Source organism: Hypanus sabinus, chromosome 12 (assembly GCF_030144855.1).
Source record: "Hypanus sabinus isolate sHypSab1 chromosome 12, sHypSab1.hap1, whole genome shotgun sequence".
NCBI classification, from domain to species: domain Eukaryota; kingdom Metazoa; phylum Chordata; class Chondrichthyes; order Myliobatiformes; family Dasyatidae; genus Hypanus; species Hypanus sabinus.
In genome coordinates, this window is record NC_082717.1 from 47,159,274 (window position 1) to 47,176,949 (window position 17,676).

Genomic DNA, 17,676 nt, shown 5'->3' on the forward strand with positions numbered 1-17,676 from the left:
AGTTCTTGTGCTCAATGGATTCTACCAGCGGTTGTATCTCGTCTCTGTATGCAGTTGTGTCATCGTCACTGATGAGGCCGAGCTTGATGATTTGGTTTGAATTGCATCCAGTAGCGCAGTAATGCATGAACAGCAGCGAGCTCAGCAAACAGCCCTGGGGGGGTGCCAGTGCTCAACATGATGGAGCTAGAGATGTTGCTGCCAACACAGACTGGCTGTGGACTTTATGTCAAGAAGTCCAAGATCCAGTTACAGAGATAAGTTGAGACCCAACAAGGATAGTTCACCCACCAGCTTCTGAGACATGATCATAGCTGATTAATAAACAGTTTCCTGATGTATGAGACATCGTTTTTCAGATGGGACAGGACGTAGTGGAATGCAGAGGCAATGGCATCATCAGTGGGCCAACTTAAGCAATAAGAGAACGAGAAAGTGTCCAGTGTAGCAGGATGATGGGATTTAATGCGATCTATGATGAGCCGCTCAAAGCACTTTATTATTGTTGAGGTTAGTGCCACTGGCCGGTAGTTATTGATGCAGATTACTGTTGCTCTCTTAGGCAACGGGATGATGCTGTCCACCTTGAAGCTTGAGAGGACAGTGACTGATCCAGAGAGATGTACAAGATGTCTGCTAGAACCTCTATTAACTGGGCTGCACAGTTCCTCACCACCTGACCAGGTATACAAGCTCCCCAGCCTTATGTGGATTGATCCTGACACATCAGCTGCGGCCAGACAGACTGCGAGCTTCTTGGGGAGAAGTGGAGGCCTTCCTCACTGGCACGTCATTCCATGCATCAAACTGTGTGCAAACGACATTCAGCTTATCAGGAAGAGAGGTATTATTCTCGTTGATGTGCAAGAACTTGTACTCTGTTATGGTCTGAATGTCCTTGCCACATGTGCCCCATGTCTCTGGTTTTACTGAAATGGTTGTATATTCTCTGTGAATAATCCCGTTTTGCCTTCCTAATGGCACAGGAAAGTGCAGCTCTTGCCACCCTGAGAACTGTCTTATCACCAGATCTGAAGGCAGCATCCCGATTTCTCAGATGTGAATGGCCCTCTACTGTCAGCCATGGCTTCTGATTTGCCCTTCCTCACGTAGATGATGTCCTCAATAACAGCGATGTCCTCAGTGTGGTTCTACATAGCCAATCACAGATCCCACATATTCAAAGTCAATGTGATAGGTAGTCACCTCCCTGAATATGTTCCAGTCCAAGTTTTCAAAACAGTCCCATAATGCTGAGATTACTCATTCTGTCCAGGTCTTTATTTCCCTTTGTATAGTACAGCTGCTATGTAAGATGTCATTCAGTTATCAAACAAGATTAAAGCATGTCAAGTTTGCCAAAAAGGCTTGGTAACAGCACTTGGGAGGAATGGGATGCAGCAAGATGAGAGTAAAATATGGTGAACATCAAGAAAAAAAATGACAGCTTCATTTGATTTTGCATACGAAGCGAAAGGAAAAATGTAGATGTTAAACCTTGTTCCTTCAGTAGGTTAATGGTTGGTCGTCCAGCAGAGCGAGAATGTACATTTCTGAAAGGATAAGAAAGGAACAATTAGTTTAAAAATGCAAGGAGTACAATAAATGACTTATTAGGTTAAATTTAAAATATAGCTGACTCCTCAAAGTTCAAAGAAAATTTATTATCAAATTTATGCTCAGTATCTAGGGGTCCCCAACCTTTTTTGCACCGCTGACCGATTTAATATTGACAATATTCTTGCAGACCGGCCGATCGGGGCTGGGGGAGGGGGGTTGTTAATCACGACTTGAATATAGGTGAAACTATAAGTCACTTATAAGTGGCTAATTAATACACTCAATTTTGTTTCTAAAAGGGTTTATCTATTAAATTTAATATTAAACACACAGCGCATATTTTCCTCGCATGAATATAGTGATAAATCTTATAAGTCAATAGCATCATAAAATTTTTGGTAATGTTTGGATATTAAACACACAGCACGTTTTCCTCATACGAACATATAAAATCATTGCAACACACCAATGTCGGTGAATCAGTGCAAGCCCTGGACTTGCTTCCCTACAACAAGACGGTCCCATCGACGGGTGATAGGAGACAGCGATACTCAAAGGGGGTTCCTTATGTCCAGTCTATTCTGCAATTTAGTTTTCGTTGCATTCATTGCAGAAAAGCCCGCTTCACAGAAATATGATGTTGGAAATGGAAGCAACATTTTCAGTGCTTTCGTGGCTATCTCAGGATATTCAGCCTTGACTTTGATCCAGAATGCCGGTAGAGATGTTATGTCAAACATACTTTTCAGCCCACTGTCATTAGCAAGCTCGAGGAGTTGATCTTCTTCCCACGCTGTCATGGATGATTCACTGGGGACATTCATAAATGGGTCACGGACCCATTCCTTTGCACATCTTGGGTCATTTGTGGTTGGGAAGTAACACTCGAATTCTGTCGACAGTGAAGTTAGGTGATCGCGCACCAGCTGTGAGAAGGACCGTGCAGCCTCAGTCTCTCCTAAAATCCCTGATAATGTTGGGAACAGATCAAATATGCCCCTGTCCACTCGCCATCCCCACAGTTCCAGTTTGGCCTTGAAAGCAGACACTTTATCTGCCAAGCAACACACACAAAATGCTGGTGGAACACAGCAGGTCAGGCAGCATCTATAAGGAAAAGCACTGTCGACTATTGGGCCAAGATCCTACGTCAGGATGTTGACAGTGCTTCTCCCTATAGATGCTGTCTGGCCTGCTGCATTCCACCAGCATTTTGTGTGTGTTGCTTGAATTTCCAGCATCTGCAGATTTCCTCGCGTTTATCTGCCAACTTGAAGACAATTATCATTCTCCCCTGAAGTGATAAATTGAGTTCATTGAGCAGGTTGAAGATGTCACACATCTAGATAAGTGAGTTTTGCTATCCACTCCTCATCACTGAAGTGTGCTGCCAGTGGTGACTTTTTTCCCGAAAGAAATCTCTGTAGCTGCTCTCTTCACTCAAAAACCCTGGCCAGGACTCTTCCCCCTTGATAGCCACCTGAGCTCAGTGTGTAAGAGAAGGCGTTTGTGCTCTGCATCCATTTCCTCGCAAAGCTGCTCAAACAGACGTGCGTTAAGGGCTTTTGCTTTGATGTGATTGATAACTTCAACAAAGTCACTCAATACGCTGTGAAGATCAGGTGATATTTTTCAGCTAGCCAGCATTTCCCTGGGTATGACACAGTGTGTAAGACTGGCATTCAGGAGCAACCTCTTTGACTCGGGAAGTGAAACCAGATAGCCATCCAGTCATAGCTGCAGCCCCATCTGTGCATATTCCAACACAGAATGACCAGTCCAGTTTGCCTGACATGTAGTCATTCAAAGACTTGAATAGTTCTGCCCCAGTTGTGTTAGTTGGCAGCGGCAGTGCACACAACATATCCTCGTGCACATTATCTTGAAATATATATCACACATAAACCAGTGGTGTTACCTCGTTGTTGACATCGGTAGACTCGTCAACCTGGATAGCATACCATGGTGACTCGTTAAGCCGTTCCAACAGCTGTGCTTCGATGTCCTCCGCTACGTCATCGATTCTCCTTGAAACTGCGGTAACTGAAAGAGAAACCTGTGCCATCTTGTTAGCTGCAGCTTCTCCCAACAGTTCACGGCACATGTCCTTGGCAGCAGGCAGAATCAATTCTTCACCAACAGTGAAAGGCTTCTTAGCCTTAGCAATACGGCTAGCCACTAAGTACGACGCTCTCAGAGCAGCAGCATTTGTGGAGGTGGTGGCTCTCAGCACTTGCTTCTGTTCCACTTGCTCACATTTTTTTCCGCTCAAAAAACTCAACGGGTTTGTCTTTAAGTGCAGGGTGCTTGGACTCAAGGTGCCGAAGCAGTTTTGAGGGTTTCATTGCCTCATTAGACAGCTTGTCTCCACATATCACACACTGGGGGTTTGGAGCGTGTGAGTCAGCAGTCACAATAAAGCCATATTTTATGTACAACTCGTATTTTCAGTTGAAGGAAGCTTTCTCTTTTTTTTGCAGTCTCGGCCTCAGCTGTCTCTACGTTACGTTATCTCATTGTTAGGCCTTTTATGTCCCCTACCACCTCTTCCAAAGAAACTCTCAAGCGACATTTGTTTTTAACTCATACCGAATGATGACCTTGCATGCATTCAAGTTCAACAATGGGTGTGACAGGGAATGAGGAATGAGCTGACTCATATCGTTTCATATTGCCAAATCACTCCTTGTGGCCTGGTAGCACATGCTTTGCGGCCCGGTACCAGTCTGCGGCCCAGTGGTTGGGGACCACTGCTATATACAACCTTGAGATTCATTGTCTTGCAAACAGACAGTACTCAATAAATCCATAGAATAATAATCATAACAGAATCAATGAAAGACCACATCAACTTTGATATTCAACCAATGTGCAAAAAACAACAAACTGTGCAAATACAAAAAGAAAAAAAAATAATAAATAAATAAACAATAAATATCAAGAGCATGAGATGAAGAGTCCTGAAAAGTGACTCCATAGATTGTAGGAACATTTCAATGATGGAGCAAGTGAAGTTATCCTCTTTGGTCCAAGAGCCTGATGGCTGAGGGGTAATAACTCTTCCTGAACCTGGTGGTGTGAGTCCTGGTGCTCCTGTACCACCTTCCTGGTGGCAGAGTGAGAAGAGAGCATGTTCTCGGTAGTGGCGGTGGGGAGGGTCCCAGATGATGGATACAGCTTTCCTATGACAGAGTTTCATGTAGATATGCCCAATGGTGGGAAGGCTTTGCCTGTAATGAACTGGGCTGTATCTACTACATTTTGTAGGATTTTCCATTCAACAGCATTGTTATTTCCATACTAGGCTATTATCAGGTCAGTCAATATACTCTCCGCTACACACCTACAGAAGTTTGTCAAAGTTTTAGATATAGAAACATAGAAAACCTACAGCACAATACAGGCCCTTCGAACGACAAAGCTGTGCCTCACATGTCCTTACCTTAGAACTACCTAGGCTTATCCATAGCCCTCTATTTTTCTAAGCTCCATGTAGCCATCCATGAGACTCCTAAAAGATCCTATCGTTTCCACATCCACCACCGCCGCCGGCAGCCTATTCCATGCACTAACCACTCTCTGACAACTCCTCTGCACCCACTTCCAAGCACCTTAAAACTGTGCCCTCTCTAACTAGCAATTTTAGCCCTGAGAAAAAGCTTCTGACTATCCACACAATCAATGCCTCTCATTACTTTGTACACCTCTATCAGGTCACCTCTCATCCTCCGTTGCTCCAAGGAGAAAAGGCCAAGTTCACTCAACATATTCTCATAAGGCATGCGCTCCAATTCAGGCAATATCCTTGTAAATCTCCTCTGCACCCTTTCTATGGTTTCCACGTCCTTCCTGGAGTGAGGCAACCAGAATTGAGCACAGTATTCCAAGTGGAGTCTGACCAGCATCCTGTATAGCTGCAATATTATCTCTCGGCTCTTTAACTCAATCCCACGATTGATGAAGGCCAATGCACAGTATGCCTTCTTAACCACGCAGTCAACCTGCGCAGCAGCTTTGAGTGTCCTATGGACTCATACCCCAAGATTCCTCTGATCCTCCATACTGCCAAGAGTCTTGGACAATGTCTCCCATCTGCTCCATAATGTACAGGAGTACATTCAGCCAGAGACTCATTCCACTGAGATGCAAAACTGAATGTCATTGGAAATCATTCCTGCCTGTGGCCATCAAACTTTACAACTCCTCCCTCGGAGTGTCAGACACGCTGAGCCAATAGGCTGGTTCTGGACTAATTTCCACTTGGGATAATTTACTTATTTAATTATTTATTGTTTTTATATTGCTATATTTCTACACTATTCTTGGTTGGTGCGACTGTAACGAAACCCAATTATCCCCAGGATCAATAAAGTATGTCTGTCTGTCTGTTTTGCCATTAATGCTATATTCTGCCATCATATTTGACCTACCAAAATGAACCACCTCATATTTATCTGGGTTGAACGCCATCTGCCACTTCTCAGCCCAGTTTTGTGTCCTATCAATGTCCCGCTGTAACTTCTGACAGCCCTCCACATTATCCACAACACCCCCAACTTTGTCTCATCAGCAAATTTACTTACCCATCCCTCCACTTCCTCATCCAGGTCATTTATTAAAATCACAATGAGTAGGGGTTCCAGAACAGATTCCTGAGGCACACCACTGGTCCCCAGCCTCCATGCAGAATATGACCCGCCTACAACCACTCTTTGTCTTCTGTGGGCAATCCAGTTCTGGATCCACAAAGCAATGTCCCCTTGGATCCCATGCCACCTTATTTTCTCAATAAGCCTTATTAAATGCCTTGCCAAGATCCACAAACACTACATCTATGGTTCTACCTTCATCAATGGGTTTAGTCTCATGCTCAAAAAATTCAATCAGGCTCATAAGGCACAATCTGCCTTTGACAAAGCCATGTTGACTATTCCTAATCATATTATGCATTTCCAACTATTCATAAATCCTGTCTCTCAGGATCTTCTCCATCAACCTACCAACCACTGAAGTAAGACTCACTGGTTTATAATTTCCTGGGCTAACCCTACTCCCTGTCTTGAATAAGGAAACAACATCTGCAACCCTCCAATCCTCCAGAACCTCTCCCATTCTCATTGATGATACAAAGATCATTGCCAGAAGCTCAGAAATATCCTTCCTCACTTTCCACAGTAGCCTGGGGTACATCCCATCTAGACCCAGTGACTTATCCAACCTGATGCTTTCTAAAAGCTGCAGCACATTAACATCTACATGCTCAGCTTTTCAGTCCGCTGGAAATCATCCTCACCATCAACAAGATCCTTTTCTGTAGTGCGTACTGAAGTAAAGTGTTTATTAAGTACCTCTGCTATTTCCTCCAGTTCCATACACACTTTTTCACTGTCACACTTGATTGGTCCTATTCTCTCATGTCTTATCCTCTTGCTCTTAACATACTTGTAGAATGCCTTGGGTTTTCTTTAATCCTGTCTGCCATGGCCCCTTCTGGCTCTCCTAATTTGATTCTTAAGCTCCTTCCTGCTAGCCTCTAGACCTTCTAGATCTCTATCATTACCTAGTATTTTGAACCTTTTGTAAGCTTTTCTTTACTCCTTGACTAGATTTACAACAGCCTTTGTACACCACGTTTTCTGTACCCTACCATAACTTCTTTGTCTTATTGGAATGTACCGATGCAGAAATATCCCTTGAACATTTGCCATATTTCTGCCATACATTTCCCTGAAAACATCTGTTCCAATTTATGTTTCCAAGTTCCTGCCTGATAGCTTCATATATCCCTTTCTCCAATTAAACATTTCTCTAGCTTGTCTGTTCCTATCCCTCTCCAATGCTATTGTAAAGGAGATAGAATTATGATCACTATCTCCAAAATGCTCTCCCACTGAATGAACTGAAACCTGACCAGGTTCATTTCCCAATACCAAAACATGTACATCCTCTCCTCTTATGGGCATATCTACATATTGTGTCAAGAAACCTTACAGAGCACACCTAACAAACTTTACCCCATCTAAACCCCTCACTCTAGGGAGATGCCAATCAATATTTGTGAAATTAAAATCTCCCAATACGACAACTCTGTTATTATTACACCTTTCCAGAATCTGTCTCCCTATCTGCTCCTCAATGTCTCTGCTACTATTGGGTGGTCTATAAAAAATACCCAATAGAGTTATTGATCCCTTCCTATTCCTAACTTCCACCCACAGAGACTCCGTAGACAACCCCTCCATGACTTCCTCCTTTTCTGTCGCTGTGACACTATCTCTGATCAACAGTGCCTGGCACTTGAAGTAGCCATTCCTGCAATGGCCACAACAGCTTAGCTCCGAGTGCACATCTGCTTTATTCATAATACCCCTCGCATTAAAATAAACACATCCCAAACCATCAGTCTCAGTGTGGCCCTTCTCTATCACCTGCCTATCCTCCCTTTCGCACTGTCTCCAAGCTTTCACCATTTGTGAGCCAACCTCCCTTTCCTCCATCACTTCAGTTCCCACCCCCCAGCAATTCTAGTTTAAACTCTCCCTAATAGCATTTGCTAACCTCCCTGCCAGGATATTGGTCCCCATCAGATTCAAGTGCAACCCATCCTTTTTGTACAGGTCACACCTGCCCCAGAAGGAGTCCCAATGATCCAGAAATCTGAATCCCTGCCCACTGTTCCAATCCCTCAGTCATGCATTTATCCTCCTTATTCTATTCCTATACTCACTGTCACATGGCACAGGCAGTAATCCGGGATTACTACTTTTGAGGTCCTGCTTCTCAACTTCCTTCCTAATTCCCTGTAGTCTCCTTTCAGGACCTGCTCTTTTTTCCTAACTATGTCGTTGGTACCAATATGTACCATGACCTCTGGCTGTTCTACTTCCCACTTCAAGATACTGTGGACACGTTCAGATACATCCTGGACCCTGGCACCTGGGAGGCAATCTACCATCCACGTTTCTTTCTTGCGTCCACAGAATCACCTGTCTGACCCCCTAACTATAGAGTCCCCTATCACTGCTGCCATCCTCTTTCTTTCCTTACCCTTCTGAGCCAAAGGGCCAGACTCTGTGCCAGAGGCGCGACCACTGTTGCTACCCCCAGGTAGGCCGTCTCCCCCAACAGTACTCAAGTAGGAGTACTTATTGTTAAGGGGAACAGCCACCGGGGCACTCTCCAGCACCTGCTTCTTGCCCTTCTCTATCCTGATTGTTACCCTCTTATCTGTCTCTCCAGGCCCCGGAGTGACTAGCTGCCTATAGCTCCTCTCTATCACCTCTTCACTCTCACTGACCAGACGAATATCATGCTGAATCTTCACAAACTCCTAAGAAAGTAGAGGCACTGTCTTACTTTCTTCATCATTGCACTTCTATACTGGGCTGAGGACAAGTCCTAAAAGGAAAATTATATAAAAACAAACAGATGCCTGAAATCTCTAAAAAAACAGAAAATGCTGGAAACAATCAACACCATCTGAATAAGGAGAAATAGAATTGAGGAAATGGGTTCTAGTAGCACTGAAACTAAGACTGTTGCACGTAACTGACTTATCACTGATCTGTGATGTTAACTCCTTTTCTCTCCCCACTTATGTTGTATGACCTTTTGAGAGCTTCCAACATTTTCTGTTGCTAATACAGCTAATAAAATTACTTAAATTGCTGTTTCTTAAAAAATAAATAATTCTTAAATGGAAACATTATGACTGTACGTTTAGTGCTTAAAAGGTCATATTTTTTAAGCAGGAACACAATTGCATTTTTGATTTATTTCCATCCTCACTTGTGGATCTGCTGAAAGATCGGAGAATCCAAATGCACATGCATGAAAACATGCAGATGAAAATAATTTTATGAACCTCAGTAATGAATGTCTTAAAATTCTCCATAAAACATTGAGAAATCAGCATCTAATTAATAACTCCAAATTGAGACATTTCATTATCATTACATCTCTATATAGAAACATGATGTCTGAAAATTCCTTCTCTTCATGGTGATGTAATTTTATGTCTATAATTATACATTCTGTACCTATCATTTTATTAGATGTTAAAGGACCATGCATGTTCTGCCTTCAGGAAGGTCTAACCAAGGTCTTCTCCTTAAGGACAATTTGGCAACATTCCACACATGCATCATTATATTCAAATAGTCTGCTATTAAAATGGAAAATAGAAGTACTGTACTTTCATTATGAGGTATGATTCAGCGCAATGTCTGTGAATCAACTTTCAAAGGAAAACATGTACAAGATATATTAAAATATACTGCAAGGGTTTGAGCAATTTTCAAGCAAATTTAATTAGTGGGCAACTCTGTCTCACTCTGAAATTCTCTCAAAACGTGGATGGTAGTGGAATTCAATTCTGCACCTCATGTTATAGATAAAATTTCATTTACACTGTATGTTGAAGACATTAACATCACTGTTTATGGGGGCAATGCAAAAAGGAACTTTGGAACCAGAGGAGTTTGCTTTCGCCATTCAGTTCTACAATGGCTCCTCCATACCCACTTCATTCACGGTACATAATAAACAACCTATGCTCTTAATCTTGAAAGTTTCAATTGACCTGTAACTACAGCCTTCTTTCAGGCTCCAGATTTCAGTCTGAAGAACTAATTCTTCACTTTACTCCTAAATGACATTGCTCTTGTCTTAATATTATTTGCCTTGTTCCAAATCTGGTTGCTCAACACCAGAGGAAATTTTTCTTTATCCACCCTACAACATTCATTAATTATGTATGAATGGATTGCCACACAATTTTTGACATTGAACCTCCACTTGTTATCAACCTTTTTTAGTTCTAGTGCTAATTTTGCAGAATCCATGTCTCAATCCATCTGAGGCCAATATATCCTTTTTGAATGGGACATCAGAAATGCATGAACACAAATGGTGTTGTAGTGGGCAGAGCTCTGTGTGTGTGGGGTGTTGGTTGTTGGGAAGGATGAGGGGAGTCGTGATGTTCCAGTGCCAGTGGTGCACTTACCCTTCCTGCAAGTGCTTGTGTGTAATTTGATTTGAAGTTGATATTGAATGCCCAATTGGTGTACATTAACATGAGAAATTTCACATCCATTGAAATTAATCAACATTAAGCTACATTATACTCCCATTAAATCCAACCAATTTAATGGGAGCATGCGAAGAGAAAGCATTTCAGGATGTATATTGTATACATTTATCTGACATTAAATGTACCTTTGAAACTATAGCTGGAAGTCAACGTACAACCTCTCAATCATTGCTGAAAGGAATATCTGCACATAATCAGACAGGAACAGATCAAACCACAATATTCAACTACAGCCAAAGCTATTACAGCTCAGGGTGTTCTGATATTTGGAGTTAAATTCTGGTGCTGCTCTGTAAGTCTCCTCCACGTGGAATATGTGGGTTTGATCTGAGCCCTTTGGTTTCTACCCCACAGTCCGAAGATAGGTTAACTGGTCATTGTAAATTGTCCTGTGATTAGGTTAGGGCTAATCATATTTGTTGGGGGATGATGGGGCAATGTGGCTCACAGGGCAGAAGGGCCTAATCCCCACTTTATTGCGAAATATGTAAATAAGTTAGTGTCAACAAGATGGTCGCAGTGATGTTTCAAGCTGACTCGTAGAGTTGGAGATAGGCAGCCATCATCAGCCTAATTGAGGAACAGCCTTTCAGTCTACACTTGTAGGCACAGATTCATTGTAAGGTAATCTGTCACATGAAGTTCGAAGTCTGTATGGTGGTAAGATCTTGCACCATTTGGTCACTGTCTATCACTGTTTGTGGTGGAAACAAAAGGGTGTGGTCACTTCTGAGGTTCATCAGAAGCTCTGAGTTCACATGTGTAGCCAGAAATGGTAACATCAGTGCAATTTATTATCTCTCAAGTCTTAAAGAAGGTAGCAAACTTGGCAAATCCTTTTGTCCTAATGACACATGTTCTCTATTCCAGCAGCAGGAGATGAAATCTCCCCTCAATGCACTGAGAAATCCTGATGGCAATTCTAGGCCATAAATTGGAACTTGTGGTACATTCACTCTGTGGCCACTTTATTAGATACTCCTGTACAGCACCTTTCATTAATGGAAATATCTAATCAGCCAATCATGTGGCAGCAACTCAATGTATAAAAGGATCCAGACATGGTCAAGATGTTAAGTTGCTGTTCAGTCCAAACAACAGAATGGGGAAGAAATGTGACTCTAAATGATTTTGATGGTGGTATGATTGTTGGTGTCAGATAGAGTGGTTTGAATATCTCAGAAACTGATCTCCTGGGACTTTAACATATAACCGTCTCCAAAGTTAACAGAGAGTAGTACAAAAAACAATAAACATCCAGTGAGCAGCAGTTCTGTGGGTGAAAATGCCTTGTTAATGAGAGAGGTCAGATGAGAAAGGCCAGACTGGTTCAAGCTGACAGCAAGGCGATTGTAATTCATATAACCACACATTACAACAATGGTGTGCAGAAGAGCATCCCTGAATATACAACACATTGTACCTTGAAGTGGATGGGTGAAAGTAACAGAAGACCTTAAACATTCACTCTGTTTTGAATCAAAGGTTCTAGTAATAGCTAATAGATTAATAGATGGACAAGTGTGCTTTATAGGCATCCATTAGTCTTTGTTATGAATGTACCACAGCTCTGGGGGCCGAAGGGGCGGGAGCAGCCCCCTCCTTCCGGAGAATCGCAAGATTGCTATTAATTCGGGTCTCGGACCCAGGAAGTGAGAGACAATGCAACGGTTTTGGCCGTTGTTCTTAGAGGCACCTGTGTGACGTGCATGTCCCTGCTACGTGACAGCCACCATGGATATGGTCACCCTCTGGCAATGTGGGGGTGGGGATTGCATCACCCTACTTTGATGGACAACTACAACTCTGCAAGTCAAGATAAAAGGGGACTGCAGGAGGCAGTACCCCAGCGACGCACCAGAAGGACACCCTCGCTCAGTGCTCCCGTAATAGCTGGAAGCCATTCAACGTCACGTGCGCTCCTAACTCCTTTGCCTGGGGAGTGGGTGGCTGATAATACCGAGAAGGACTTCGAACTAGCAACGGGGAAACAACGCTCCCCTGATTTAACAGAGTGGCTTCATAAAGACTCGGGCAAGTTTTTTCCGTTTTTCACCGATCCCTCTAAAATACGTGAAACCCAGCGATTCCCCGAAAGGCTAAAGTCTGCAGACTTCTGAGTGACTTTTATATTTCCAACGGACAATCTATTAACCCCTAGACAACAGTAGAGCTCACTTCTTAATGATGATTATTACTATACCCGCGCTTTAGATTGAGTATTGACGATGTGCATTATCTGAATGTTTGTATTAACCTTACTTTTGTGCCCCTTTATAAATAAAAACATTTGAAAATAGTGACATCAGACTTCAACGGACCTCTCTATCTTTGCTGGTAAGTGACCCAGTTACGGGATACGTAACAACTTGGGTTTCTCGTCCGGGATTTGACACCAAATTGGGAGGCCAGTGAATCGGGCTTGTAAGTCCAAAACTTGAATCTGGTTACGCGGGTAGCCAGACGGGAAACCAGCAAAGATGGACGTGGGTGAATTTATGAAAAACTCGACTGTGAGGGCGCTAGAGGCGGCCACCAAATCAGACTTGTTAAATTTAGCGAAGGGGTTGAACCTCGCAGAAGTGAGGTCGTCCATGAAAAAGCGGGAGGTACGAAGGGCCATAACTCAGTATTACATTGGGAAGAATGTGTTTGGAGCTGAGGTACTGGACGATATCCCTGAAAAGGTACCATCAAGTGGGACGGTTCAGTTAGAAGTGGAAAAATTAAGCTTGGAACATGAAATTAAGTTAAAAGAGCTGAAAGTGGCTGAGAGGCAAAGATGGCATGAAATTCAGCTAAAGGAGCTAGAAGCAGTCGAGAAAGAGAAAGAACGGGCCGAGAAAGAGAAACAGAGGCAACATGACTGGGAAATTGAGAAGATGAAGAATGAACGAAGAGATCAAGGGTTAGACCGAGCGGAGCGGTTTAATGTTAGTAGGGAGTTGAGATTGGTGCCCCCGTTTGAGGAGACAGATGTTGATAGTTATTTCTTGCTTTTTGAAAAGGTGGCAGTAAATCAGAAGTGGCCAAAAGAGCAGTGGGTGGCGTTGTTACAAAGTGTGTTAAAGGGGAAGGCCCAACGAGCAATTGCGGCGTTGTCCCTGGGGGAGGGAGACGCGGAGAATTATGCTGAAGTAAAGGAGGCCATTCTCCGGACTTACGAATTGGTACCTGAGGCCTATAGACAAAAGTTTAGAAATTTAAGGAAAGGGTGGAATCAAACATATACCGAGCTAGCCCATGAGAAGGGGGTGCTCTTGGACCGTTGGTGCACCGTGGAAAGGGTGGACAAGGATTATGGGCGTCTCAGGGAGATACTTTTGATTGAGGAATTTAAAAGTTGTGTTCTGGAGGAGATCCGGATGTATTTGAATGAGAAGCCGGATAAGTCCATTTCAGAATTTGCTAGGTTTGATGACGAATATGTCCTAACCCACAAGACAAAGACTTCCTTGAATAAAGGTCCCCAGAGAGACCGTGGGAACGATCGAGAAAGTCCGACGAGTGAGGCAGAGGTCCCACCGGGAGCTAGCAGTAAGGTTGAGGGGGAAAGGCAAGACGGCCAGAGGTTTCCGGGTTTGACCTGTTTTAATTGTGGAAAGGAGGAGCATATTGCATCTCGATGCTTTGCTCCGAGAAAAGAGATAGGAAGAGGGAAAGCCGCAGTCCCTATCAGGTGTGCCATGGTAATCAGTAAATCGACCAGAGAGCCGAGGATAGACAGAGTACGAGAAGGCTCTGAGAGTTGTCTGTCCCACGGAACCGTGTCTGTGACGGAGGGAGACACACCAGTTCCCGTACGAATCTGGAGAGACACGGGGGCTGAGCTGACTCTGATTAGCCGTAAGGTACTAGAATTTGGTCGGAAAATGAGCATGGTAAAGGTGGAAAGAATAAATAAAAGGATAGAAATGGTGTCCTTACATAAAGTCATTCTGGATTGTGAGCTGGTGTATGGAACAGTTGAAATAGGGGTGTCATCAGAATTCCCGAGAGCTGACGTGGACATCCTGCTGGGAAACGACTTAGCAGGGGGTAAGGTTTGGTCAGCAATGCTGCTGTGGTGTGGTGTGGTGTGGTGGCCCCACCCCCAGCGCCCAAGGACTATCTCGCAGGCGCGGTCACTCGCAGCATGTCGAGAGAGACAGCTGAGAACAAGAGCAGTTTAAATCTGGCCAGTTTTGATTTGGCCGAGACGTCTTTGCTGACCCTGTGCCACGAGGGTTTAGAGCAGGCATGGGCAAACTACGGGCCATATGCGGCCCGTTAAGTTTTTAATCCGGCCCGCAGAACTTGATGAAATTATATTAATAAACCTTGTTAACGTTTTTTCCCCGCAATTCTGGCGTTTTCCCAATAGATGACGCACTCTATACACATTGACCTTTGTTGAGGTGCAGCGTTTTACTCCACATTTGCGCTTTACTCTTTGTTCGGCTCGACCTATTTGTGTGAACAGGCGTTCAGCATCATGAACATCAACAAAGCCAGCCACAGATCCAAGTTAACTGACCAACACCTCAGATCCATCCTGAGAATCGCCACAACAAAACTAAATCCAGACTTTGATGTGCTGGCTAAAAAGGGAGACCAACAACAGTTTCCACTGAAATTAAAAATAAGTTTCTTCATTGTGTTATGTAAAAAATGCATTTGAAAATATTTTTTTCAATAAGCCTTACATGTTACATGTCATTTCTGTTAAGTGATGGACATGAGTAGTGCGCAGGTGCATGTACGTTCTCAAAATAAAAAATGCGCTCCAGATCAAATAACACATTCTGCATACTGGCGCGCTGTCATTGTTCTGTCTTTGTGCTGGTCGTTGTTGAGTTTTGGCACAGGGGACATTTGAATAAGAAGGAGCAGGACAAGTAGACCTGCATCTCCTACCGTTTTTGAAATAAAGACAGTCAGGAGGAGAGTGATGATGATAATATCTTGAAGGATAACAGAATTTTCAGTGCTTTAAAATAATAACTGTTACTATTAAAAAAAGTTGTATTTTACTCATTTAATTTTCAGTGTTTTAAAAGTCATTTCAATAAATAGCTAAATACCATGGGACTTCAAAGACAGATATTTTGTTGTAATGCATTTGTTCATTTTCAATTGAAATTAAAGCACATGTTTTCTACATATTCCATGATATTTTATTTTCTCTTATGAGGTGTATTACCAAAACACTCCGTCCATCTGCTCCTGGTCCGGCACCCCTGTCAAATTTTAGAACCCTTTGTGGCCCACAAGTCAAAAAGTTTGCCCACCCCTGGTTTAGAGGGTGGTAAGACGAAGAGTAGTAAAGTAAAAGGGGGTAAGGGAGAGGAGATAGATCTGCCCATAGCGAAGAGAAAGGTGCTAAAGGTATGAAATAAAGATGAGAAACAGATAAAGCTGTTAAAAGGTCCAGAGTTGGACATGGATGATCTGTCTGGTTTGGCAGAATTGTTTGAAGAACTTGAGAGTTCAAAAGGTGTTCCCGATAATGAGGTGAGGGCAGTCCTAGATGGAAAGGGTACCTTTGCCTCGAAGGAGTCTGCTGAAAAGGCCGAGGAGGTTGTTTCAGCTTGCAGGGTTGCGCCTTCCCCGGGTGGGAGCTGCCCAGAGAGTAACTGGGAGGATCGGGGGAAGTTAGAATTTGAAAAAGGTACGGGTGTTGAAAGCCTGGAAGAGGCAAATGTCCCATTTGAGTGTGTCCGAGATGGGGATGCACGAGGTGCTGAACCTGGTAACGGAGCTCAGAAAAAGTCTGAGGTATCTGATTCAGTGGAACGGGGCGGCCGTCCTTGTGGGTCAGATAGACTTGGTTCAGTGGGAAAAGGGTTAACCTTGGTAACCGGGGGAAGTGTGAGTTCCCCGGTGTTTGTACTCGAAGGTGGGATCAAAGTTAACGCAGAATTTAAGAATGGGGGGATGAGGATTGTTATTGAAGGAAACGGAAAGTCTGTAGTTTCCAAATCGAAGGAAGAAATCTTAAACCTGGCAGATCGCTCACAGAGTGAGCCGGGGGATAGCGGGGCCCCCCACTCTATTGTTATGCCGGGATGGGGTGTGAAGAGGCCGCCTTCGACATGCTACTTGAGCGAAGAGTTCGAATCAAACACCAATAGCCTGAAGGGTACTGATAAAAGGGCCAGCCACCTGGGTAAAATCAAAGAATTGGGTGGAAATGGTCTAAGTTTGGGGCATGGTGTTGCTAAAATAACCCCGATGAACGAGGCAGGCGGGAGTTCACCACGAAAAATTACTCAAGTTCCCCACAGGGGGGGGGGCTTGCCGAAAAAGAGGCGACGGTTGATGGGGATGCCATTGTTAAACAGCCAAGCAGGTTGAACGGGTTTGCGCCAAAGCCTGTGAATAATAAAGATAGCCCCTTTGGAGACCTGCTGGTTAAGTAAAACGACTGAAACGATTAGTATTCGCATAAACTTTTGTAAATGCACATAAGCTAAGGTCCTCCTTAGTTTTGTTGCTTAGAAAAAAATAATAAATAGGTGGTTATTGAATTGAAGTCTGATGCTACAAGACTTTAGTACGGTACGCGATGTTAAGATATTAAAGAAAGGGACTAATCGTTAACTATTTAGATACTGACTTGAATGTATAACGGTAGTACTTTGTGAAAAGAAAAACTTGTGTATTGTGTTAGATTCAAAAATCCTGTAAGACTCTGTACAACTCCGTTTTTAACCGCTGGTAAAAAACGCTCTTTTTAGAGGGGAGGTGTTATGAATGTACTACAGCTCTGAGGGGCCGAAGGGGCGGGAGCAGCTCCCTCCTTCCGGAGAATCGCAAGATCGCTATTAATTCGGGTCTCGGACCCAGGAAGTGAGAGACAATGCAACGGTTTTGGCCGTTGTTCTTAGAGGCACCTGTGTGACGTGCATGTCCCTGCTACGCGACAGCCACCATGGATATGGTCACCCTCGGGCAATGTGGGGTTGGGGATTGCATCACCCTACTTTGATGGACATCTACAACTCTGCAAGTCAAGATAAAAGGGGACTGCAGGAGGCAGTACC

At 43.6% G+C, this 17,676-nt stretch overlaps 1 protein-coding gene and 1 long non-coding RNA gene across 4 annotated transcripts in view; one reads left to right on the forward strand and one right to left on the reverse strand.

Moving 5' to 3' along the window:
• Window positions 1-17,676, forward strand: part of LOC132402847 (uncharacterized) — a 56,695-nt gene that overhangs the window by 24,993 nt on the left and 14,026 nt on the right. Inside the window, exon 3 of one of the 2 annotated variants that reach the window (XR_009515109.1) lies at window positions 563-1,489. The exons of the other annotated variant lie outside the window; for it this stretch is intronic. This is a non-coding gene — a long non-coding RNA (uncharacterized LOC132402847). Of the gene's footprint in view, window positions 1-562; window positions 1,490-17,676 lie in introns of those variants that run through there. 2 annotated transcript variants of the gene reach the window in all.
• The window catches only part of LOC132402844 (putative deoxyribonuclease TATDN3), an 83,250-nt gene that overhangs the window by 17,058 nt on the left and 48,516 nt on the right, over window positions 1-17,676 (reverse strand). For both annotated transcript variants that reach the window (XM_059985862.1, XM_059985863.1), the window contains exon 7: window positions 1,498-1,553. In XM_059985862.1, the coding sequence (XP_059841845.1) occupies window positions 1,498-1,553 (56 nt within the window). The remainder of the gene's footprint in view (window positions 1-1,497; window positions 1,554-17,676) is intronic.